Source organism: Macaca mulatta, chromosome 1, assembly GCF_049350105.2.
Source record: "Macaca mulatta isolate MMU2019108-1 chromosome 1, T2T-MMU8v2.0, whole genome shotgun sequence".
Taxonomy (NCBI): domain Eukaryota; kingdom Metazoa; phylum Chordata; class Mammalia; order Primates; family Cercopithecidae; genus Macaca; species Macaca mulatta.
Window position 1 is genome coordinate 224,777,597 of NC_133406.1, and position 24,905 is coordinate 224,802,501.

General features: G+C 52.9%; 1 protein-coding gene across 17 annotated transcripts; it reads left to right on the forward strand.

Annotated features, from left to right (window-relative positions):
- The first annotated feature begins 10,554 nt into the window (after positions 1-10,554).
- Positions 10,555-24,045, forward strand: CPLANE2 (ciliogenesis and planar polarity effector complex subunit 2). Of its 17 annotated transcripts, XR_013407305.1 has the most exons (9): positions 10,555-10,708; positions 10,845-11,123; positions 13,500-13,622; positions 13,974-14,126; positions 14,746-14,870; positions 15,119-15,215; positions 21,611-22,134; positions 22,217-22,489; positions 22,590-24,045. XR_013407305.1 is itself a non-coding variant. In XM_077972983.1 (7 exons), the coding sequence occupies exons 2-7, from the start codon at positions 11,012-11,014 to the stop codon at positions 17,380-17,382; spliced, it is 657 nt and encodes a 218-aa protein (XP_077829109.1). In that variant the 5' UTR covers positions 10,555-10,708; positions 10,845-11,011; the 3' UTR covers positions 17,383-19,123. The 17 variants fall into 17 exon arrangements, 15 of the variants coding, with proteins under 15 accessions (XP_077829109.1, XP_077829132.1, XP_077829054.1 ...); XR_013407320.1 differs by having other exon boundaries at positions 13,500-13,592; positions 22,217-24,045; XM_077972983.1 differs by lacking the exons at positions 21,611-22,134; positions 22,217-22,489; positions 22,590-24,045 and adding an exon at positions 17,336-19,123.
- Positions 24,046-24,905: the final 860 nt, after the last annotated feature.

The following is a 24,905-nucleotide window of genomic DNA, read 5'->3' on the forward strand; positions in this document are numbered from 1 at the left end:
GCTATTGCTGTACCTTGTGTTAGGACATTGTGTTTGTGCATGGACTGTGCCTCCGAACTCAGTAGTTCCTATCTAAATATAAAGTATATTAGAAACCTGAAAGTACAGAATCTCAACCTTAATAGTCTTTCCCTTAGTCCTATGGCCTTCCTAAGCCAGCTGTTAACGTGTTGATTCCTTCCACTTCCCCCAAGCAGGCAGGCAACAGAGATGTTGATTGTCTTAGAAAGTAATGTTTCCTCTGAACTCCATTGAATTCCAGTTTGACCCACACTACCTGGAACCGGACTGTTTGCTTACAGCTTTTTAAGAAAAATCTGCCTTGTCTGCCCCCATTATTGTTGGTCTTGGTAGCTCCTGGGCACTGTGGGCATGTACCGTGGGAAAGTGACTCAGCACAGTGAAAGTGATTGTCTCCTCAGGCCTCCTGAAGCCACCTGTGCAGTGGGACTTCAGGTGTCTCGGCCAAGATGAGCATTTCCACAACGCCGTGGATGCTGCAGTCAGGCCAGATTGAACCATGACTCCGTTTTTCACATGATACCAATTTTGTCTTAAAATTCACTGAGAAAAATGAGACTAATTTTTTTTTAACCCTCAGGAGCACCTGAAGCAAATATTTATTGAAAATTCGTTTTGTTTCTACTTGAAGCTTTAACCCCTTCCATTCCTGCAAGTGTGCCTTTTGAGAGCTCCCATGGCCTAGTGACTTCACTGGTCACCTTGTCCATCTTATGTAAGAATTTTAGTCTCTCCCTACCCTTTTGGACAGAGCTTCCTGTCCTCTCATTTCACAGGTTATGCAACAGAGGGTTCTGTGTTTTCATTCGTATTTCCACCCTTCACTTGGTTGGTAGACTCCACAACCCCACCCTGCCCCACACTTTGGGAGCACAAATTTGGTGTTGAAACAAGCTTAAATTTCATTTTAAGGCAATACTGGGCTTACTCTCCTCCCAGCCGTCTGTGGATTGATTTGATTTTAATGTTCGAGTTTTATAGCAACAGCTGAAAACCATGAACTATTCTAGGAACTGTGTTGGAACTCTTTAAATTAAATAAGGAGGAGGAGGAAGAAAGAAAACCAATTTAAGAAGCCTTGACTTTGGAGGACAGAAAGCCACCAGCCAATGGAGAACAAAGAGATGTTTCCCTTTCCTTTCTTTCACCTTGTCGTTCTGGGTTTCCTTCTGCTTCACTCTTTTCCTTCCCCCTTAAAAGTGGTATTCCTGGTTGGTCTGTCTGTCCTTGTGCTTGTGGTGATCCTGGCATGGTGATGTGCTCTGCTTTGCATTATCCGTGGTGTCTTACCAGCGCACAAGTCAGTGGGGAGGATCTAAACACGCCTGGGGGTGAGGAAACTGAACTTCCAGGCCTGCGTCCCATGTAGCCTCTCCATGAACTGCAGAAGGCATGTTCTGCATGGTTACCAGTAAGTGGCTCCCTCTCACCGTGTTCATTGTCAAATGAGAGCAAACTTTAGGTGTTGGCTCCATTGTACACTCTACTTGCTCTGCTCCCCTCCCTCCAACCAGGGTTCATGTCCGTGCACACCCATGTGCCCTGGCGAAGCTGGTGCTGTGAGTGATGTTTCCCATACAACTCAGGGATGCCAGGTGGCTTACCCTGAGATAGTCATTTTAGGCACATAACAGTGTAGGAACGAGAAATGGATTTCATTGATATTTAAATCTGTCAATTTCATTTTTTGTTAATGTTTTCCCCTGATGACTTTTTAGCAATTTAACAAATAAAATTAAATGGACAATTGTCTTAACTGTTTTATTAGCAAAAAAAGAAAAAGAAAAGAGGTCTGGCCGGGCACAGTGGCTCACGCTTATAATCCCAGCACTTTGGGAGGCCAAGGCAGGCGGATCACGAGGTCAGGAGTTGGCCAGGAGACCAGCCTGGCTGGCCAACACAGTGAAACCCGTCTCTACTAAAAATACAAAAATTAGCCAGGCGTGGTGGCAGGCACCTGTAATCCCAGCTACTTGGGAGGCTGAGGCAGGAGAATTGCTCAAACCCAGGAGGCAGAGGTTGCAGTAAGCCAAGTTTGCGCCACTACACTCCAGCCTGGGCAACAGAGTTAGACTCTGTCTCAAAAAAAAAAAGAAAAAAACAGGTTGAGCACACTGGAAGAAAAATTGTCTTGATGGGAAACAATCGAGGTTGGAGATTGAAGGCACAGTAGTTGGAAAGAGATACCTTCTCTAGGGGGTTGTGTTTTCAGGGAGAGGTGGAGAGTTGCCACTCCTTGGGGACAATGCCATTTAATAATAAAGCAGCTTCCTCCATCACGCTTGAAGGACCTGGTGTTTCAGAGTCTCAGTACTAACCTGCAGTGGAGATCTAAGAGTGGTCATGAGCTTGGAGGAGAGGCCCAGGGGCCAGGACAACATTTGCATCTTCCCTGGCCCCCTAAGCAAAGATGAAGACAAAGGGCCCAAGGGGCATGAAACGGCACAGCAGATGATGGTTTGGAACACAGTCCTGAAGCTCCGAAGGCCTATGGCTTAATCCTGCCTTTCCCTACTTACTGCTTAACCTTGGATACAAGTTGCCTCATCTGTAAATGTAGTTGCTTCTACCTTATAGGAGCCTGTGGGTTAATTGAAGTTGTATGTGAAAAGCGCCACCGCAGTGCCTGGCCCATAGTAAGTTTGCAGCTACTGCCTTCCACTGCAGGGCCAGCACAGCACTCCCCAGCCAGGGTTCTTGTTTTTCTGGATACAAAAGGGCCAGTGGGCTGGGCATGGTGGCTCACGCCTGTAATCCCAGCAGTTTGGGAGCCCAAGGCAGGTGGATTCCTTGAAGTCAGGAGTTTGAGACCAGCATCAACATGGCAAAACCTCTTCTCTACTACAGATACAAAAATTAGCTGGGCATGGTAGTGCACACCTGTAATCCCAGCTACTCGGGAGGCTGAGGCAGGAGAATCACTTGAACCCAGGTGGAGGCTGCAGTGAGCCAAGATTGCGCCACTGCATTCCAGCCTGGGCGACAGAGCGAGACTCCATCTCCTAACAAATAAATAATAAAGGGCCAGAGGCCTATGCACATTTGGGTGTAAATTAAAAATCTGGCTGGGGAAGGGGAGACAGTGCAGGAATCAGCACCTCAGCCCAAGGTTTTGCCTTCATTACTCCTCCGGTGAGCATGAGAAAGTTTCCTGAAAGTGGTAGGCTTTGAGCACCCCAGGTCTAGGCAGGACAGGAAGCATCCACCAAAATTTTGCCCATGAAAATCCCGCAGGCTGGCCGGGCGCGGTGGCTCAAGCCTGTAATCCCAGCACTTTGGGAGGCCGAGACGGGCGGATCATGAGGTCAGGAGATCGAGACCATCCTGGCTAACACGGTGAAACCCCGTCTCTACTAAAAAATACAAAAAACTAGCCGGGCAAAGTGGCGGGTGCCTGTAGTCCCAGCTACTCGGGAGGCTGAGGCAGGAGAATGGCGTGAACCCGAGAGGAGGAGCTTGCAGTGAGCTGAGATCCGGCCACTGCACTCCAGCCTGGGTGACAGAGCAAGACTCCGTCTAAAAAAAAAAAAAATCCCGCAGGCTGGCCTCTGCGTGGTGCTGCCGCACACGACTGGGTCTTACCTGTGCTCTGTGCCTTTTCACCTCCCCCAGTCCAAGGAGAGCCTCCCAGCTAAGTTCCGCGTTCTGGTCTCAGTGGCCATTACTACTCCTCTTCCCACAAACACTGCCAGCATGTCAGTGGATGCTGTGTGAGGTGATGATTTGTCCACGGCTGTAAGTGTTCAAACAGGGTCTGACTACCTGCATGGAAAGAAATGACAGAGATGATTTATGCATCAGATCAAGATTGGAACAAAGGAAACCATGAGACATAGTTCTGTGGACTCAGAAGGGACTTAGAGGCGGTACGACAGGACAGACCTAGGTTCAAGAGCTGACTGTCACTTTGAGCTGGAGCAAGTCATCCTGCCTCATTGAGCCTCAATTTTATCAGTAAAATGGCAATGATGGCAGCCAGCCTCACAGGTTAGCAATTTAGCGGGAACCAGCCAAGAATCGTTAATCCATTGGATGGGTGTGATTCCCCAAAAGGCCACCTGAGGGCACCCTGTGAAAGGCTTCAAGTGTGCTTGGGTGATCTGTCGGAGGCAGTCTTGAGAAGGAAAGCAGATGGGCAGGAAGAATAAAACGCTTGCCCGTTTCTCCCCTCCCTCTGTCAGTTAAGCCTGGGGGGCACCCCTCCCTGGCCTCTGCCTTGTTTCAACTACCATCTCCCGGCTGGCCTACCTGCCTTCCCTGCCCCAGCCCTCAACCGTGGGAAAATGAGTCTTCCTCATGGGCTGGGCTCTGGGTCCAGAACCTGTTGGCATGCACAAAGCCAAGTTCATGTCTTAAGTCAATGCCGAAAAGTCCTAGCAGTGTGTTCTGCACCCACCAGGGAGCCTGTCTGCCCACCTACTGCAAGGAAGAGAAGGAGGGCTCCTTTCTAGCAGAAGCCTGGGGAGAGGGAGGATGCTCCTGCCCGACGACATGGGCTGTGGCCCGTTGACAAGGCCCAGAAAGCCTGGAACTGACTGGGAGACTATTCACTCTCAGCAAGCATTCCCTGAGCATCTGTGACCCCCGAGGCACTGAGACACACAGAAGACACAAAAGAGGCCCACCCATGAAGGAGCTTACAGCCTAATCACAAACCAGGGAGGTGTCCCATGGGCTAAACAAAAATGACAAATCCTGAGCTTCTAAGGTCAAAAGACAATCCAGGTATCATACTAAAAAGATACCAAAGGGGATGGAGTCAGTAGAACCATCTGCAACCAGTGCAGCCACCCAGGGCCAGGACAGTTTTTCGGGAAGCCACAAGCCAAGAAGTTAGCCTTCTCTTTGCTTTGGTGTCTTAGTTGCTTTGTGCTGCTATATACCACAGACAGTGATTTATAAGCAACAGAAATGTATTTCCCACATTTCTGGAGGCTTAGAAGTCCAAGCTCAAGGCACCATTCAAGCTTGGTGTCTGGTGAGGGCCCAGTCTCCACTTCCAAGATGTTGCCTTGTTGCTGCTCCATCGCGAAGGCTGTGTCCTCACACAGTGGATGGGACAAACTGGCCCCTCAAGCCTTTCCATAATGTCGCTAATCCCATCATGAGGGCTCTGCCCTCATGACTTAATAATTCCCCAAAGGCCCCACCTGTTAATACTGTCACTGTGGTGATTAAAGTTCAACATGTGAATCTGGCGGGACGTTCAGATCATGGCACTTGGCCTCATCCTGCTGACCTGTGGCAGGGGGGCAGATGAGGATAGAGCCTATCTGGGGCATCCCAGATGGGTGGGGTCTAGGCCTTGATTCTGGCAGTCAGTAATGCAGGATCTCGATAAACCTAAAAGCCTCAGCAGCCAATGGTCAGGGCTGAGGACAATGGAGGGTGACCCATGTGGACTTGATGACCAGAGGTCATCCCCTCAGATGTAATGGGAAAGGAGCTCCCGAGCGGAATCCATAGTGGGAAGAGAACACAGGACCGCACGGCTGAGGCCACGGCTGAGGCCACGGCAGGGGCACAGAGCAGAGTACTTTCTGCAGCAGAAGGCCCACAAGAGATGGCGTCCAAGGAGTAGCATCCCTCCCCAGCCATGCTTCCCTGGGATTTGGGCAAGCCTCCCTGCAACATGAGCCTCAGGGCGGGCTGGAGGAGGGGGTTTCTGGTTCCTCTGCCTCTCCCGGGTCTGAGCTCGTGGTTGTCATTGCTCAAGGCCCTGCTGTCTGTCCACAGCATCCGGACCTCTCATCCGTCTACACCCATTGCTTCAAGCTTGGTCCCTCCGCCGTTGGTAATGTCCAGCTCTGCTCGGGCTGCTCACCTGCGTTTTACATTCCAACATCTGCTGTGTGTCCTCTCTGGGCAGCCCCCCGCCCTCCCTCACTCCCCAGGGGCTCCTCCTCTGTCCCTGTACGCTTCCTCCGTGCTTCCCCCACAGTTAGGGGCACCACCATCCATCCAGTCACCTGGGAATCATCCCGGGGACCAGTGATCTGAGGACGGAGAATTGACCGCTGAGCTTGGCGGCAAGGTTGGTGCCCTGACCTGACTTGATTAACTGGCAGTGGCTTCTGCTTGGAGAATGGCCTGAAGCCCGGTGAGCCTGGCGGAAGGACTGCTAGGAGGCAGAGCAAGCATTCCAGGTGTGAGTGGAGCATTCCTGGTGCTAGGCCATGCTGAGGGAGGGGTGGGCGTTATTCTAGGTGCTGAGAGGATTTTAAGCCTGGTGTCCTAGCTGACCTCCCACCCCCCACCCACCCAGGATCCTCAAGCAGGGCTCTCCATGCCTCATTCTCACCCCAGCTCGGCCTGTGTGTCTACCCACCTGGGCCTCCTATCCACTCTGTCAAGTTGGTGACTGTGTCCTTGCCTTGTGGAGTCCTCTTAAGGTCTCGTGGGGACCTTGTCCAAGAGATGTTTAATATTTGTGGGGAGACCAAACCAAGAAGAAATGAGTGGATTAATCAGAGGGCTCTAGGCCAGGCACAGTAGCTCACACCTGTAATTCCAGCACTTTTGGAGGCCGAGGCGGGCAGATCACGAGGTCAGGAGATTGAGACCATCCTGGCCAACATGGTGAAACCTCATCTCTACTAAAAATACAAAAACTAGCCAGGCATGGTGGTGGTGTGTGCCTGTAATCCCAGCTACTTGGGAGGCTGAGGCAGGAGAATCGCTTGAACCCAGGAGGTGGAGGTTGCAGTGAGCCAGTGGCACTCCAGCCTGGCGACAGAGCAAGACTCTGTCTCAAAAAAAAAAAAAAAAAAATCAGAGGGCTCTAGACTAGAAGGGTCCTTAGGGAGATGTTCTACGTGCTTTGCTTAAGGCCCTGAAAGGAGAAGCAGCTGGCTTAGGCAGACACATAGTTTAGTGGTCAGAGGGGCGCAGGAGAGCAGAACTCATAGACCAACACGGTCCACAAGCGTCCTTCTGAAACGCAGTTCTAACCATGTCACTTTCAGGCCCCAACAGTCGGCTGGCCTCCTGTGCCCAGCAGCAGTGTTTACGTGAGGTCTAGGGACCCTGTTATGGACTGAATTGTGCCCCCCTCCACCCAGATCCATACATTGAAGTCTTAGCCCCCAGTGTGACTATATTTGGAAACAGTTTCTTTAAAGAGGTAATTAAGGCTGGGCGCAGTGGCTGATGCCTGTAATCCCAGCACTTTGGGAGGCCAAGGCAGGCAGATCACTTGAGGCCAGGAGTTTGAGACCAGCCTGGGCAACATGGCAAAACCTTCTCTGTAAAAAAAATGCCAAAAAAAAAGGCCAGGCGCAGTGGCTTACGCCTGTAATCCCAGCACTTTGGGAGGCTGAGGCAGGTGGATCACCTGAGGTTAGGAGTTCAAGACCAGCCTGGCCAACATGTTGAAACCTGTCTCTACTAAAAATACAAAAATTAGCCGGGCGTGGTGGCAGGCGCCTGTAATCCCAACTACTCGGGAGGCTGAGGCAGGAGAATCGCTTGAACCTGGGAGGCAGAGGTTGCAGTGAGCAAAGATCGCGCCATTGCACTCCAGCCTGGGGAACAAAATTGAGACTTTGTCTCAAACAAACAAAAATACAAAAAAAGGAAAAAAAAAAATTAGCCAGGCGGTAGTCCTAGCTCCTCTCGGGGCTGAGGCAGGAGAATTGCTTGAGCCTGAGGAGGGTGAGGCTGCAGTGAGCTGAGATCACACCACTGCCCTCTAGCCTGGGTGACAGAGTGAGACAGGTGGCGCGTGCCTGTAGTCCCACCTACCTGGGAGGCTGAGGCAGGAGAATCGCTTGAACCCCAGAGGCAGAGGTTGCAGTGAGCTGAGATTGTGCCACTCCAATCAATCCAGCCTGGGTGACAGAGTCAGACTCTGTCTCAAAAAAAAAAAAAAAAAAAGTAGATAAGAGACAAAAGATTGCATTCTTTTGAGTCCTTGATCAGCCTTCCACTAAATACATAATTTATTTTGTTTATTTATTCAGCTCTGTTACCCAGGCTGGAGTGCAGTGATGTGATTCTGCTCACTGCAACCTCAACCTCCCAGGTTCAAGCAATTCTTCTGCCTCAGCCTCCTGAGTAGCTGGGATTACAGGCACCTGCCACCACAGCCGGATAATTTTTGTATTTTTAGTAGAGACAGGGTTCACCATGTTGCCCAGGCTGATCTTGAACTCCTGAACTCAGGTGGACCGCCCACCTCGGCCTCCCAAAGTGCTGGGATTACAGGCATGAGCCACCGCGCCCAGCCTTTTTTTGTATATTTTTAGAGATGAAGTTTTGCCGTGTTGCCCAGGCTGGTCTCAAACAGCCTCCCAAAGTGCTGGGATTACAGGTGTGAGCCACCGCACCTGGCCCCAAGAGGACTTTACATCTTCTCTGGGTTCCAGATTAACGGGCATGTTACTCTGCCAAGTTGCTTCATCTTCTCACACGCTCACTGAGCCCTCCACGAACCAAGGACAGGGGTGGATGTGAAGTCTGGAAATCCAGAGATAGTTTAGATCTGAGCCCTGCCACTGAGTCACTCCTGGCCCATGGAGACAACTGTGAATCTCCCTGACTGGGCAGATGTGATGATAGCTGTAGGAACGGGAACCATGTGACCCGGAAGTATGGGCAAAGGATTTCAACTGCAGAATTCTGTAGAAATGTTTATTCATCTTGTTTTTCTGCCTAGCCATAGTGTGAGCAAGTTGAGAGAAAGCACTTTGTCTTACACATCCCCGTCCCCTCTCAGACATAATGGGCCTTACACATCCTTGTCCCCTCTCTTAGGACATAATGGGCCTTAAAAATCTGAGTTCATAGTCCTCTGGCTGCTTTCTGCTTCCCTAGGAACAGCCCTCCTAGTGGCTAGGGGCAAAGTTTTAAAAACACAAAACCCAAACTGGTAGAACAGATAGGTACTTTAGAGTCAGGTAAGCATGAAGCGTGGGTTTTTTGTTTTTTGGTTTTTTTTTTGACAGGGCCTGGCTCTGTCGGTCAGGCTGAAGTACAGTGGCATGATCTCGGCTCACTGCAACCTCCATTTCCCGGGCTCAAGCAATCCTCCCATCTCAGCCTCCAAGTAGCTGGGACTACAGGCATCCACCACTGTGCCTGGCTAATTTTTGTATTGTTTTGTAGAGACAGGGTCTTACTATGTTGCCCAGGTTGGTCTTGAACTCCTGAGCTTAAGCAATCTGCCTGCCTCGGCTTCCCAAAGTGCTGGGATTACAGACGTGAGCCACACACCAAACCAGCTGTGAGTTCTGAGTCGGTTTCATGCTGACTAGCTGTGCAGTGTGACCTCAGACAAGTCATGTTATGTTTCTGAATGTCTTCATCAGTACAAGAGGGTAATACTACTTATACAGATTTGTTTATAGAATTAAATCTAGGCCGGGCGCGGTGGCTCAAGCCTGTAATCCCAGCACTTTGGGAGGCCGAGACGGGCGGATCACGAGGTCAGGAGATCGAGACCATCCTGGCTAACACGGTGAAACCCCGTCTCTACTAAAAATACAAGAAAATTAGCCGGGCGAGGTGGCGGGCGCCTGTAGTCCCAGCTACTCAGGAGGCTGAGGCAGGAGAATGGCGTGAACCCGGGAGGCGGAGCTTACAGTGAGCCGAGATCGCGCCACTGCACTCCAGCCTGGGGCACAGAGCAAGACTCCGTCTCAAAAAAAAAAAAAAAAAAAAAGAATTAAATCCAGTGACCTCTGTAAAGCTCCCAGTGTCTGGCATTTCGGTGGCCTTCGGTAAAGCTTAACTCCTAGATTATTCCTTTCAAAACAGTGATTTGCCCTACTTGAAGGCATTGCGGGAGGATAATGGTAAAAATTAAATGTAATAGACAAACTCTCAGTAGTGACCCACCTGTACCCTTTCCAACCAATGGGCATTTACTGAGCACCCACCTTCTGGGTAACAGGCCTGGAATCCAGTGCTGGAACGGTGGAGGGGAGCTCAGAGTTTCAGAGCTGAAAAGTCAGCCCCAGGAGGGCAGTGACTTCTTGTTGGCCACTGTATTCCCAGCCCTTAGAATGGGCCAGGCACATAGTAGGTGCTCAGTATTTGTTGAATGAATGAATGAATGAATGAATGAAAAATACAATCCAGCGGGCCTCTGACTCTTTTTTTAAAAGTTCAGCCAAGTCCCTTGACCTCTCTGAGCTGGTGTGTGTCCCCATCAGTGAAGCTAGAGATGTTTAAGTCATCTCGAGGTCCTGCCGAGCAGGATTAATAGAGCAATAATATTAATAATAGCTACAATCATAACGTGGAGCACTGCTATGGAGGGAATGACATGTTACATCCACGTTATGGAAGAGGAAACTGAGACACAGAGAAGCATGGAAGGCTCCTGGAGAAGGGGGGGTTTCAAGATGTTTTGGAAGAAAAACTGGGGATCAGACGGAGTAGCAGAGAAGAGGATCCACGACCCAGAGGAAAAGGCCTTATCCAGCGCCGTCGCGCGGCGCTGCCTGCGGACGTTGTAGGAGGGACTAACGCAGCCCGGAACCCGCCCAATCCAGCCTCCGGCGTCTCCATGGCAACAACCTCTGCACATGCGCCGCGAGCACCGGCGCCTGAGCTGCCAGCACGGGCAGAAGCCGGACGCAGGCGGGGCGGAAGCGGGCCTGGCGGGCTGGGGCGATGGGCGCGCGGGTGGGCGTTTAAAGGGGCCTTCGGCACCCAGGTTGTTTCGCCGCCGGGAATGCTGACGGTGAGGGCTAGGTAGCCCCGGGAGTTGGGATCTAGAAGGTAGAGGAGAAGCAGGGCTGTCTGACCCCCGGAGGTGACAAGGGGAGAGGGGCTGGGTAAATACCTTCGCTAGGCAGTAATGGGATGACTATCCCCAGGGAGCACTGTGGAGGAGAGAGGCAACTGAGGGACTGCACTTTCTGGTACCCACCGGGAGAGTCAGCGTTTAAGAGGGATCATAGGCCCGGCTTGGTACGGTCACCCCCCTTCGCACTCCCTGGTCTCAGCATTCTGCCACTTCCCTACCCCGTCGCGGTGCCCAGCCATGGCCAGACCTCCCGTGCCCGGTTCGGTGGTTGTCCCAAACTGGCACGAAAGTGCTGAGGGCAAGGAGTACCTGGCTTGCATTCTGCGCAAGAACCGCCGGCGGGTGTTTGGTAAGTGCCTCCCCCTTTCCTCCAGCCCGCCACTTGTTTCTCCCTGCCAGTGTCACCTGTTGCTCTCTGAAGAGAGCAGAGAGGCAGGGCAGTGAGGGCCTGCTGCAGTCTTCAGCCTGGGGGACTGAAAGCCCTACCTCTGGGACCCCCCACCCCTAAGTCTCCTTAGAGCTAATTCCCTCGTCAGAGCCAGGAACATGGAAACAGCAGAAACCCTGCCAGCAACCACTGTCACCAGAGATGCAGTTGCTTGAGCTCTCCGCTGCTGCCAGGCCCTCTGTTGGGCTCGTTACACAGTGCACGCCCATTTAACCTCTCAACAGCACATGGTACAGACTTGGCTAATATCACACCCTAATAGAGGTGAGCCTCTTCCATGTCCTGCTGTCTCTAGGATGAGACACTGGTGTTCCCCATCACTGAACTGCCTGGGTGAGTCAGTTCAGTGAAACTCAGGCAGGGCCCGGCTGACAGGCCGGCAAAGGTGCCTGGAATCAGCTGTGGAGTACAGTTCTGGGCAGGAGAAGCAAGGTGCCAGAAAGCTTAAGACCAGAGAGTGAGATAGCTAGAACCAAAATTTGTGAATAAGTCAACTGTTTAAAAAAAAATTACACTAGATTCAAAATACGACCCTCACGCCTGTAATCCCAGCACTTTGGGAGGCCAAGGTGGGCAGATCACCTGAGGTCAGGAGTTCAAGACCAGCCTGGCCAACATGGTGAAACCCTGTCTTTACTAAAAATACAAAAATTAGCCGGGCATGGTGGTGCGCATCTATAATCCCAGCTACTCGGGAGGCTGAGGCAGGTGAATCACTTGAACCCAGGAGGCGGAGGTTGCAGTGACCCTAGGTCCAGCCATTGCATTCTAGCCTGGGTGACAAAAGCAAAACTCCATTTCAAAAGAAAAAAAAAACAAACCCTCGATTATGGCCACTGTCCCTTTAATCCCATGACGGCTGGTAACACTGTATTTGGGGTTACACATACCCAGGTAAGTGACCCAGGCTCCACCACTGCTAGCTGTATGACTGGGGATAAGTGAACTCTAGCTAAAGTCCCACTTCTGTAAAATGGGGATAATCACAGTATTTATCCCATAGAGGTCCTGGGGAAATTGATAAAGAGTGTGTTTGTAACATACTGAGCAGGGTCTGGCATACAGTGGGTGTTCACTGAAGGTTGGTTGTTATTGTATTTATTTTGCATTTAGTTGTGTTGAGTGGAAAAGAATTGAGTGAAGGTTGAGCTGATTTTCTGGGGACATCATAGAATCCACTGACCATATTATCTATGCCACAGATAGGATCAAACAGCCATAACTTAGAGGAATGGCAGTGATGGCTTTTAATTTTTGTGTTTTTACTTTAACCACAGACATTTGGGTTTTTTTCTTTTTTTTAACAGCTGGGTTTATGCACCCGAATGTATCATTCAGTGGTTGTCATGCAGGCCTCACAAGAAACAGCTAGTTGAGAGCAGCTAGTAAATAAATATCAACAGACTGACTATAATCACTTAGGCCAGTCTCTTTGTATCCCAGACTTCTGTAAAACTGGGTTGAGTATTAAGAGCCACAGATGGGGCTGGGCACAGTGTCTCACACCTGTAATCCCAGCACTTTGGAAGGCTGAGGCAGGCAGATCACCTGAGGTTGGGAGTTTGAGATCAGCCTGACCAACATGGAGAAACCCCCTGGCTACAAAATTAGCCAGGCATGGTGGCGCGTGCCTATAATCCCAGTTACTCGGGAGGCTGAGGCAGGAGAATCACTTGAACCCAGGAGGCTGAAGTTGCAGTGAGCTGAGATCATGCCATTGCACTCCAACCTGGGCAACAAGAGCGAAACTCCATCTCAAAAAAAAAAAAAAAAAAGAACCACAGATGGTTGCTTAGCCCTGAAGAAGCCATTAGAAACGAGGTTGTCCTTGGCTGCGTGTGGTGGCTCATGCCTGTAGTCCCAGTACTTTCGGATGCCAAGGTGGGAGGATTGCTTGAACCCAGGAGCTCAAGACCGGCCTGAGCAACACAGTGAGACCCCATCCCTATTAAAAATAGAAGGTAAAGAAAAAAAATAAAAATAAATAAATGAGATTGTCCAGCCCAGGATCTGATGGGGCAAGTGCAGGATTTACCCCCGTCTTAGTTCATTTTATGCTACTATAACAGAATACCACACTCTGAGTTATTTATTTATTTATATTTTTTTGAGACAAAGTTTCACTCTGTCACCCAGGCTGGAGTGCAGTGGTGTGATCTTGGCTTAGCAACTTTCACCTCCCAGGTTCAAGCAATTCTCCTGCCTCAGCCTCCCAAGAAGCTAGGATTATAGGCACACATCACCACACCCAGCTAATTTTTTGTATTTTTTTTGTAGAGATGGAGTTTCACCATGTTGGCCAGGCTGGTCTCGAACTCCTGACCTCAAGTGATGCGCCTGCCTTGGCCTCCCAAAGTGCTGGGATTACAGGTGTGAGTCACTGCGCCTGGCCTCCTCTGGGTAATTTATAATGAACAGAAGTTTATTTAGCTCATGGTTCTGGAGGCTGGGAAGTCTAAGAACATGGCAGTGGCATCTGGAAAGGGCCTTCATGCTGTGTCATCCCATGGGCAGACGGCAGAAGGGCAACAGCAAGACAGCAAGAGGTACCCAAACTGGCTTTTATAACAAACCCACTGCCCCAGTGACAACATTAATCCATTTATGAGAGCAGAACACTCGATCACCTTGTATTAGGCCCGACTTCCTAACACTGCTGCATTGGGGATTAAGTTTCCAACACATGAACTTTGGGGGACTCCTTCAAACCACAGCACCCTTCGACCCTGCCTGGCTCCCTTTTTGCCCTAGGCCTGCTTGAGCGGCCAGTGCTGCCGCCGCCTGTGTCCATCGACACTGCCAGCTATAAGATCTTTGTGTCTGGGAAGAGTGGTGTGGGCAAGACGGCGCTGGTGGCCAAGCTGGCTGGCCTGGAGGTGCCTGTGGTGCACCACGAGACCACCGGTGAGTGGGACCTCAATCCTTTGCCCATCCTGGGAGGCCCTCCTTGGGGGTGGAGGCAAGAACCTCGCCCTGGACCACACAAGCCAGGGTTGATACCCAGCTCCACCTCTTACTCTGTAGCCTTAGAAAGTCACTTCACCTCTCTGAGCCTACATGGGCTCCTTGGTCCCAAAGGAATAATTGTACCTACCCCACAGGGTTGTTGTGTGGTTGCCAACAGAGGTAGTAGTGGTAACATGCCTAGCATCAAGCTATGCTCAAGGCAGACGCTCAGGAAATGCTAATCTTGCTTTCTTGTTTCTCACCACTGGATGCTGATTGTTCCACCATGTTGAAACATCTCCCAGTGCCCTGGGCCCTTTAGGTCTCCCTGGACATAGAAACGAAGCTGCTTTGCCATAGCTAGGGCTGCATCTTCCTGGTATACCAGAGTCTCCTCCAGGGCTGGTCTCTGTTTCTCCCATCAGCGAATTCTCCTGGGTCAAGGACTGGGCTGCCCTCATCAAACTGGGGACCCATCAGGGCAGGGATGTATCTCTTCTTCCTATTCCTTCCTGGCCACCTATTCCTCCACCCCCACCTCTCCCATGCTGAATGGCTGACCCTGGCTCCCCCTCAGGCATCCAGACCACCGTGGTATTTTGGCCAGCCAAGCTGCAGGCCAGCGGCCGTGTCGTCATGTTTCGTTTTGAGTTCTGGGACTGTGGAGAGTCTGCACTCAAAAAGTTCGATCATATGCTCCCGGTGAGCAGGCATGTGGGCCTGGGTGGGCTCTGCCAGGGGCTGGTTGGGTAGTAGTGAGCTCAAGGCACTGCTCAGAGATCTGAGCTGGCACTGGAGACTGAGTCCCAGCCCATGCTTGTCCTAGGACCAGCCGCTACGTGCCCTGGGCCTCAGTTTCCCAATCTGTGAAAGGAGGGATTATTCCTGATTCTTCTCAGGGCCCTGCAGTTGATGGGAGGTGATTTGGTTATATGCCTCTCCATCACCAGGCTTGCATGGAGAACACAGATGCCTTCCTCTTCCTCTTCTCCTTCACTGACCGTGCCTCCTTTGAAGACCTCCCTGGACAGCTGACCCGCATAGCAGGTGAGGCCCCTGGTGTCGTCAGGATGGTCATCGGCTCCAAGTATCCTTTGGATACCCTCAGCAAGTCACGGAGCAAGGGGGTCAGGGGCCCAGCCTCTGCCCAGGCATGGAATTCAGCACCTGGGCTTTTACTTAGAGGGTACAGCATGGCTACCCCAGCTCCTGGGTGTGGGCTCCAGGGAGGAAGGAGAGGCAGGGTCTGATGGGGGGCTGTGCAGAGGCAGCCAGCCAGGCTCCTTGACCCTCCTCCAGATTTGACCAGTACATGCACACAGACGTGCCTGAGCGGGACCTCATAGCCTTTCGGCAGGCCTGGGAGCTGCCCCTGCTACGGGTGAAGAGTGTGCCAGGGCGGCGGCTGGCTGATGGGTGCACGCTGGACGGGCGGGCTGGGCTGGCTGACGTTGCCCACGTACTCAACGGCCTTGCTGAGCAGCTGTGGCACCAGGACCAGGTGGCAGCCGGCCTGCTTCCCAACCCCCCAGAGAGTGCTCCTGAATGAATAACGAGTGGGTGCTTGTGATCCCACCCCCAACCCTCAGGTCTCGACATAGGGCCTGAGGCTGAGGCAGGAACATGGGTCCCATCTGGAAGACTAGCCAGCATGACCTGATATGGAGGATGTGGCCGGAGAGGGCCCGCCCCGGAGCAGCACTTTCCTTGCAGAATTCATGCCAGGGAGTTGGGGAACAAGGCCCTGAGCTCGAACATCTCCCACGGCCTTTCCCCCTTTGGCAGCACCCGTGGAGGGTGACTGGAAGAAGGGGTGCCTCTCAAGTGACTTCAATCAAGAGCCTTTATTGGTTGAGGTGACACCATTTGTTGTAACAGATAAACTCCGAAATCCCAGTGCTGTACTCCATGTGTTCGTTCTTGCGTAGGCCTCAGCTAGGAAGTAGGTGACAGTGGGCGTGGGGCTCTGCTCCAGGCGCTCCTACAGAGACCCAGCCCCAGAGACCCTGTCCAGCTGCCCTAGGGCATCAGCACCCAGTTAGCAGCCAGGGAGTGAATGCAGGCGGGAGGTGGCCCCCAGCTTTCTGTGGACCAGGCCCAGGGTGGCACCTCATTCTGCCCACATTCCAGAGACCAGCACCCAGCAGTCATGTAGTCATGTGGCGCTGCGGGGGAGGCTGGGACATGGAGTCCACCTGTGAGTCCAGGAGTCAAGCCCGTCGCTCTGCAGGGCCTTTCTTTTTCTTTCTTTTTTTTTTTTTTTCGGAGTCTTGCTCTGTGGCACAGGTTGGAGTACAGTGGTGTGATCTCAGCTCACTGCAACCTACACCTCCTGGTTTCAAGCGATTCTCCTACCTCAGCCTCCCGAGTAGCTGGGATTACAGTCGCCAACCACCATGCCCAGCTAATTTTTGTATTTTTAGTAGAGATGGGGTCTCACTATGTTGGCCAGGCTGGTCTCAAACTCCTGATCTCAAATAATCAGCCCGCCACAGCCTCCCAAAGTGCTGGGATTACAGGCACGAGCCACCGCGCCTGGCCTGCAATGCCTTTCTTGATCATGAAGCTGTCAGACCAGGCTTAGGATAGGAGTCCTGGCAGCCCAGGGGCACCCGAAAGCAGCACCATGCAGGGTCAAGGACCATCCCAGTGGGGGTCAGAGCGTGAGCTGGCCTGAGAGGCAGCTCTGTCCCATGGGAGGCCATCAAGGACAGGAACCGGGAGGGGAGTGAGTAGGCCCAGCCTTGTGTCTTGGCCCTGCCCCATAAGCCAGAGACGCTGGTCAAAGTAGGCTAAGGAGGATGAGGGGAAGGCCCCAGGGAAAGGGGCCTTTATACGATCCCCTCCAATGAGCCCCTGCCCAGCCCCATAGATGAACCCCTGGGCTGAGGCCGGGCCTGCATCTGGCTCAAAGCAGAGTGTCCCCAAAGGCAGCTGACTCTTGGAACTCTGCAGCTCTGCCCAGGCCCCACTCACACAGTATGACCTGTGCTCACACACACCTGCGCTAGGACGAAAGCACTTTCCACGCCTGCCTGCTGGCACACACAGGAGGTCCAGACTCACCTGTCCTGATGCCTGCACCCAAGCACACTGCTCACATGCCCATCCACACTGCCAGCCTGTCCTCCCTGGGTACTGCCACCTACGTTTGTCAACCCTTCCAGGGTCTGGGCCAGAGGAAGGACTGATTCCAGCACCTTCTCACCGCTGACTAAGGCTTAGAGCTCAGGCCCTGCACTTACCCACACCCCAAGAAGGAATGTCCCTGGACGGGACCCCAGCCTCAGAGCCTGCAGGCCGGCTCCCACTCCTGCAGCCCTCAGCCCTGCTTCCAGGTGGATCTATCCACGTCCCCCTCTGTCCTTAACTCCAGGAGACCTTAGCTCACCTGAGGAGCAATGTAGTGGAGGGTAGGGCCCAGAAGGCAGCCCCAGGCCTGACTGTGGGCCTCCAGTTACAGGCATTTGTGCTTAGGAACCGCCTACCCCACATCCCAGCCGGTCATCTCTGGGCATAAACCCCACCCCCCCACCCCCGGAAAGGAGGCTTCCTGTCCCTCTTGGGCACCAGCTCAGCCAAAAGCCAGAAAGCTGTCTGGAGCATAACCTGATCCCCCCTCCCCGCCCCGCATGGCGAGGCAGGGCAGTCTCCTGGCTGACACTGCTCTGGTCAGAGAATTGACCCCTCATCCACCTTTACACCAAACAAGAGGTGTCTCCCTGGGTGAGGACAAAGTGGGGAGGGCAACAGGGCTGGGGCTTAGAGCCCCTCCACCAGCCATCCAGGGCTGCCTTCTCAGCTCCTCCCAGCACAGCCCCGGTGCCACTTTAGTATTTAGTAGGCCACCCCGGGGTCTCCATCACCACAGTGCAGAACTGGAAGCCACAATGCTTTGAATAGTCGACGCCTGTGCCTCCTGGGTGGTCTCTGGGCAGCCCTGTGGAGAGTGGGTGAGAGGAGAGTGTGTTCTCACATGCACATGTTCAGGCTGATGGCATGGGACTGTGACCTGTCCGGTCACACAGGGCCTCAAACTCCAAGGAGCCCCACACCTGGTTTAATGCTCTGCCATTGCCCTCTTGCTGATGCCCTTCTTATTTTTTTAGAGACAGGGTCTTGCTGTGTCGCCCAGGCTGGAGTGCAGTGGCCCAATCATCACTCACTGCAGCCTCGAACTCTGGGAGAACTCCCCATTTCTCCCCAGCTTCGGAAGTAGCTCCCACCATACCCAGCTAATGTTAAAACTTTTTTGAGAGACAAGGTCTCGCTATATTGCCCAGGCTGGTCTCAACCTTCTGGGCTCCACTGGGTACAGTGGCTCACGCCTGTAATCCCAGCACTTTAGGAGGCCGAGGTGGGCGGATCACCTGAGGTCGGGAGTTCAAGACCAACCTGGCAAACATGGTGAAACCTCGTCTCTACTAAAAATACAAAAATTAGCTGGGTGTGGTGGCAAGTGCCTGTAATCCCAGCTACTCAGGAGGCTGAGGCAGGAGAATCGCTTAAACCCAGGAGGCGGAGGTTGCAGTGAGCCAAGATTGCACCACTGCACTTCAACCTGGGCAACAGAGTGAGACTCTGTCTCAAAAAAACAAAACAAAACAAACAACAAAAAATGAGCTGGAGGAGCGGGTTGGAGGCCCTTCCACCTCTGGAACACTGGTGGGTGGGGAGAAGCAGGGGAGCTGGTGTTCAGCTCTATTCTATAAAGAAGGGGTGGATCCTGAGAGGCAAGGGGTGGGACTGAGGCCTTGTTAGGGGTGGTCCAGAAGGAGGTTGAAGGGGAAGTGCGTGACCTTGGAAGTCCTCTGTAATTCTCTTTTGCTCAGTTGACACATCTGTAAAATGGAGATAGCAGCACTCACTTATTTGAGTTGTGAGAAGTAAATGCATGTGAAATGTTTAGCACGTGCCGGGCACCAAGTTAAGAGCCCAATAAATGTTGGCTGTTATCATCGTCCTTGTTATTACAGTAGCAGCGGCGGTTCTGGTCTCAGAGCAGGTGGAGGGGAGGAAGAAGCATCCCAGATCGCGCTAACAGCGTCTCTATTGTTACACTTCAGATTTAGTCAGGGGTGCGGGGAGGGACGGGTGGCCCAACTGGGCCAAATGAGAAGCTTCTGGCACCTGCAACTGTGCCCCATCCCCTCACCTTCACCCCTATGCCTGCTGCACCCAGGACGGCAATGACGCCACCGACAGGAACCGGGACGACAACTGCATCTCGCGCCCTGCGGCAGCATTTATGTCCTGGACTCCAGGAGTAACATTTTCCGAGACAGGAAAACCTACATTGGTGAGACTTGGGCCAGACAGGACTCTTGTCCCACCTCACCCACGAGGCCCGAGTGACCAGGCCACAGGCTCTCCCTTAAACCTCCTTTCCCTTCCCGGAGGAATCCTGCAGCGTCTCTTGTCTTTTTCTTGCAATGGGCAGTTCCTTCCTCGAACTAACCCTAATACCTTTTGCTACAAACTCAAATTTCCTTTAATTTTGGCCTAAGTACTAGGGACTGATGAACTCAGATCCTTTCCACCCAGATAAAAGTGGGGCCCAGCGCGGTGGCTCACGCCTGTAATCCCAGCACTTTGGTAGGCCGAGGCGGGCGGATCACGAGGTCAGGAAGTCGAGACCATCCTGGCTAACACGGTGAAACCCGGTCTCTACTAAAAATACAAAAAATTAGCCGGGCGAGGTGGCGGGCGCCTGTAGTCCCAGCTACTCGGAGGCTGAGGCAGGAGAGTGGCGTGAACCCGGGAGGCGGAGCTTGCAGTGAGCCGATATGGCGCCACTGCACTCCAGCCTGGGCGACAAAGCGAGACTCCGTCTCAAAAAATAATAATAATAATAATAAAAAAGTGGGACAGAGCGGGAGCGGGGTCAGACCGCTCCTAACTGTCCCCCTGACCCCGCGATGGGACAGACTTCGTGCTCGCCTGGGAGGAGAAGCTGCGACTCCCGCGGCGGCGGGAGAGAGGTGACTCAGGCTGCGGCGATGGCGCAAGAATTTTCAGCGGAACCTGGAGGAGGTGAGCGCAGAGCCGGCGGACTGCAGGTCCCGAGGCCGGGCGCAGACGCCCCTGGCCAGCTCTGAGACCAGCACAAGCGGCTTCAGCAGCTCATCTGTCAAATGGGTTTGGCCGTAGTGTCAGCCCTATGCAGGGGCTGTGACGATTACACGGACGAAGGGTGTAAAACGCTCAGGCCAGGGCCTGGCACATTGGAGGCGACCAAGAAAGGGGCAAGATCAGTCACTATACGACGCGGCCCACCCGGCGTCTGTCTCCGCGTTTGAAAAACCAGGGTGTTCGTTTTCCTCATTTGAAATTTAAACGAGGAAACGCATGTCAAAGCACTTTTGAAGGCAGAAAGGACCGACGCGAAAAATGGGACCTGGCCGGGCGCGGTGGCTCACGCCTGTAATCCCAGCACTTTGAGAGGCCAAGGCGGACGGATCACCTGAGGTCCGGAGTTCGAGACCCTGGCCAATACGGTGAAACCCCTTCTCTACTAAAAATACAAAAATTAGCCGATCCCAGCTCTTGGGAGGCTGGGACAGGAGAATCGCTTGAATCCGGGAGGCGGAGGTTGTGGTGAGTCGAGATCGCGCCACTGCACTCCAGCTTGAGCAACAGAGCGAGATTTTGTCTCAGGAAAAAAAAAAAAAAGGGGGGATCTGTCACCTCCCGGGACCGTGAGGGGAGGGGCTTAGGGGTCTTTCCCTCTCCTGGGAAAGCAGCCCAGGAGAGCAGCCCAGCGTAGCGCCGCACCATTTGCCGAGCTGAGCGCGCCTGGGAGCCGCTGTGCTACACTGAGGAACTGAGCCTGCGCGCGCCGCCGCAGGTAGAAGGGCGGGACGGGTCCGCCCGGGGCAGCGTCTCCTCAGGGGCGGTAACCCTGTCCTTGACCCCAGGCCCGGCCCAGCCCCTACTCTGAGGGCTCGGGGGGAGCCACAACGGCGCCTGCGCCTGCGCAACCCTCTGCAGCAGAAGGTGCGCAGCCGGCGGTAGGACACGTGCGCCTTCCGCAGCTCGGAGCCGGGCAAGTGAGACCGGGTGGCGCCTCGAGTGGGCGAGGTCTGTCCGCGGAGGGGCAGGAGCCAGTAGAAGCCTTAGCGTAGCCAAGGCTGATTTGCCCCTCCTCCGGGTGCCTCAGAGGCAACTCCCGCGTCACTCGCTTTAGGTCTCCGACTCTGTCCTTTCCGCAAACTGGAGCCCCGGCCCTGCCCACTATCCCTGATTCCTACCTGTTCAATCCGATCTGGTGCTCACCTGACTGGAACACACGCAGCCCAGGCTGCGCTCTGTGGGCAGAAGAGCTCTCTGGCAATGGCAGCTGGCGTGTCTCACCTGCCTGTCTGCAACGGAGAGGCTCTGGACTGGTATTAGGTTTCAGATCGGGCTGAGGGCTGGGCTTCTGACCCCTGTTCCTCTCACAGATTCCTGGGCAGCGATTCCCATGACTCCTACTTCTCCTACATGTGGAGGCACTGAGTGGTGAGACAGCTGCTTGGGGCGAGTCCAGCTGGGACCTTAAGCGGGCAGTTGACACCAGGACTCCCCTGGCAAGTGGCAGAAATCCTGGCCCGCACAATCTCCGGGAAGAAGAAACATACAGAGATGGCCATCGCCCACCTGCTGGCAGAGGGTGTCTACACTGCAGCCTTCCCACAGCATGAGGAAGAGATGTCCCAAGCTCAGATCTCTCCCAGGCCTGACAGCATGGCAGCAGTGGCTGGGGCATCTGGAGAGCACTCTCAAACCTCCCTGCAGCTCTCCCTCCTTTTGTCCTCCTAGGGCCCCTTTGAACTGCCTGGGTACCAGGTACCCGGTTCAGATCTCAACTCTCGCCAATTGCTGTACCCATACTGGGCTTGCTGGGGATACTGGCACAAGTACAAGCCCCTGGACTACGTATGAGAGTACTTTGGGGAGAAGGTGGTCATCCATTTTGCCTGGCTAGGTGAGTCTGGCGCTGGGGTGGGGTCTGGGAGTGGGGCTTGAGTGCAGAGATGGGGGTTCATGAGCTTTCTCTTACCCTTCAGGTTTCTACATGGCCTGTCTGCTGCCTGTCACTCTGGTGGGCACCCTGCTCTTTATCTCTGGACTTGTCACCGTGGGGACCAACACACCAGTGTGGATGGCTGCGGAAGGGTTGGGGGATGGGCTGGATGGGCCAGGTTGTCTGCCTGGTTGAGGATAGGCCTTCCCAGGATAGGCACCCTCTGCTCCTAGAGAGGAGATCTGTGCCAGTGGGGGTGCCACTCTGTGATACCTGTGCCATGCGGAATATTTCCAGGATCTGCCCCATGGCCAAGGTGAGCCAGGGAAAGGGGAAAAAATAACAGGTAGGTATTTTTGACCCAACCTGGGTCTGGATGCTGGCCCTACCTTGTGCCCTCTCTCCCCTCCTCACAGCTGAGCTGCCTCTTTGACCACCCGGGAACTGTGTTCTTCAGTATCTTCATGTCCTTCTGGGCCATGGCCCTCCTGGAGCACTGGAAGCAGGGAGTGCCAACTTGGCCCACCACTGGACTGCAGCGACTTCCAGGACCACGAGGTGATGCCCAGCTCAGCCCTCCAGGCCACAGCCACACTTCCCAGAGTTCTCAGAGGCCAGAAAGTGTACTGGGAAGAGCTCAGACTTTGGAGTCCAACATCCCGGGATCCAAATCTGGCTTCTCCTCACACTTTTCCCGGGTCACTTTCCACCCTCCCCTGACATCAGGATGCTATAGGCTTGGTGAGGTGAAACATTGGGAGTATTTGTATAATAAGCTGGACCTTGGAAAGAGACCCTCCCCAGAACCGAGAAGGAGAAAACATTCCACCTACCCACCCACCCATCCAGCTACCTACCTGTGTATCCAAACATCTAATCATTGATCCTGAGTTCGCTTCTCCCTACCTCCCCTGCCACACCCCAGCTCTCCCCACTCCAGTCCAAGTCACCATTTCCTCTTTCCTGGACCACTGCAGTGACCTCCCAACAGGTCTCCTTGCCCCACTTAATTCATTCTCAGCTGCCAGTACGGTGACATTCTGTGTTACCTTCCTCAAAGCTTTCCAGGACAGTCTCATTTGAGATGTACCTGGGAAATCATCCAAACCCCTCACAGTGGCCTACAAGGCCCTGTACCATCTGGCCTGTGTCTGGTTCTCCCCAACTGGCTCCACCAGATCCTTAAATAGGTCAAGTTCATTTCTACCCAGGAGCCTTGGCATTGGCTATATTGGCTATGCTCTGCCAGAATCCTCTTCCTTCAACTTGTTGTTGTTGTTGTTTTTGAGATGGAGTCTCACCCTGTTGCCTAGGCTGGAGTGCAGTGGTGCAATCTCAGTTGACTGCAGCCTCTACCTCCCAGGTTCAAATTATTCTCCTGCCTCAGCCTCCCGAGTAGCTGGGATTACAGGTGTGTGCCACCACACCTGGCTAATTTTTGTATTTTTAGTAGAGATGGGGTTTCACCATGTTGGCCAGGCTTGTCTCGAACACCTGACCTCAGGCGATCTGCCTGGCTTAACCTCCCAAAGTGCTGGGATTACAGACAGACAGGAGCCACCACGCCCAGTCCCTTCAGATTTTATATGGCCTATTCCTTGTCATTCAAGTCTCAAATGTTTCCTTCCTAGAGAGGTCTTCCCTGATCACTAATCCGGAGAGGCTCTCTGTCACGGTTTTAATTTAATCGCAGCATTCATCACTATATTTTATGATTTATTTGTTTATTATCTGTCTTCTCCTACTGGCATGTGAGCTCCATGAGAGCAGAGACCTTGTGTGTGATGTTGCCTGCTGTACCCCTGTGCCCAGAATAGTCTCTAGCATATAGAAGATGCTCAATAAATGTTTGTTGAGTGAATCTGTGAATAATCTATCTTCTGCCTACCCATTTGTCCAGCCATCCATCACTTTATCCATTCAACAGGGTTATAGGAAGATAGAAAACCAGAGAAGGTATTTTAACAGGGATAATTTAACATAAAGTATTGGTTAAACAGGTGCTGGGGGACTGAAAAAGCAGAAATGGAACACTAAGACAATGAAGTAAATGTCAATGGTACCCTTTGGATAGTGCAGTACACAACTCAGGTGACTCTCAAGAGTGGCCCTGGCCCAGGCACAGTGGCTCACACCTGTAATCGCAGCACTTTGGGTGGCTGAGGCAGGAGGATCACTTGAGCCCAGGAATTCAAGATCAGCCTCAGCAACACAGTGAGACTTTCCCTCTACTAAAAAATAAAAAATTAGCTGGGTGCAGTGGCATGCCCCTGTAGTCCCAGTTACTCAGTAGGCTGAGGCAGGAGAATCACTTGGGGCCAGGAGTTTGGGGCTGCTGTGAGCTATGATTGTGCCACTGCACTCCAGCCTGGGTGACACAGCAAGACCTTGTCTCTGAAAAATATATTAAAATTAAATTAAAATTAAAATTGACCATGCACGGTGGGTGATGCCTATAATCCCAGCACTTTGAGAGGCTGAAACAAGCAGATCACTTGAGGCTAGGAGTTTAAGACCAGCCTGGCCAACTTGGCAAAACTCCATCTCTACTAAAAATACAAAAATTAGCCCCGGCCAGGCGCAGTGGCTCACGCCTGTAATCCCAGCACTTTGGGAGGCTGAGGCGGGTGGATCACGAGGTCAAGAGATTGAGACCAGCCTGACCAACAGAGTGAAACCTCATCTCTATTAAAAATACAAAAATTAGCTGGGTGTGGTGGTGCACACCTGTA

Coding starts and splice junctions, on each gene's coding strand:
- CPLANE2 (XM_077972908.1), top strand. CDS start 11,012: ATGGCCAGACCTCCCGTGCCCGGTTCGGTGGTTGTCCCAAACTGGCAC. Junction 14,871..15,118: donor AGTTCGATCATATGCTCCCG/GTGAGCAGGCAT, acceptor CTCCATCACCAG/GCTTGCATGGAGAACACAGA. Junction 15,256..15,467: donor AGGATGGTCATCGGCTCCAA/GTATCCTTTGGA, acceptor ACCCTCCTCCAG/ATTTGACCAGTACATGCACA.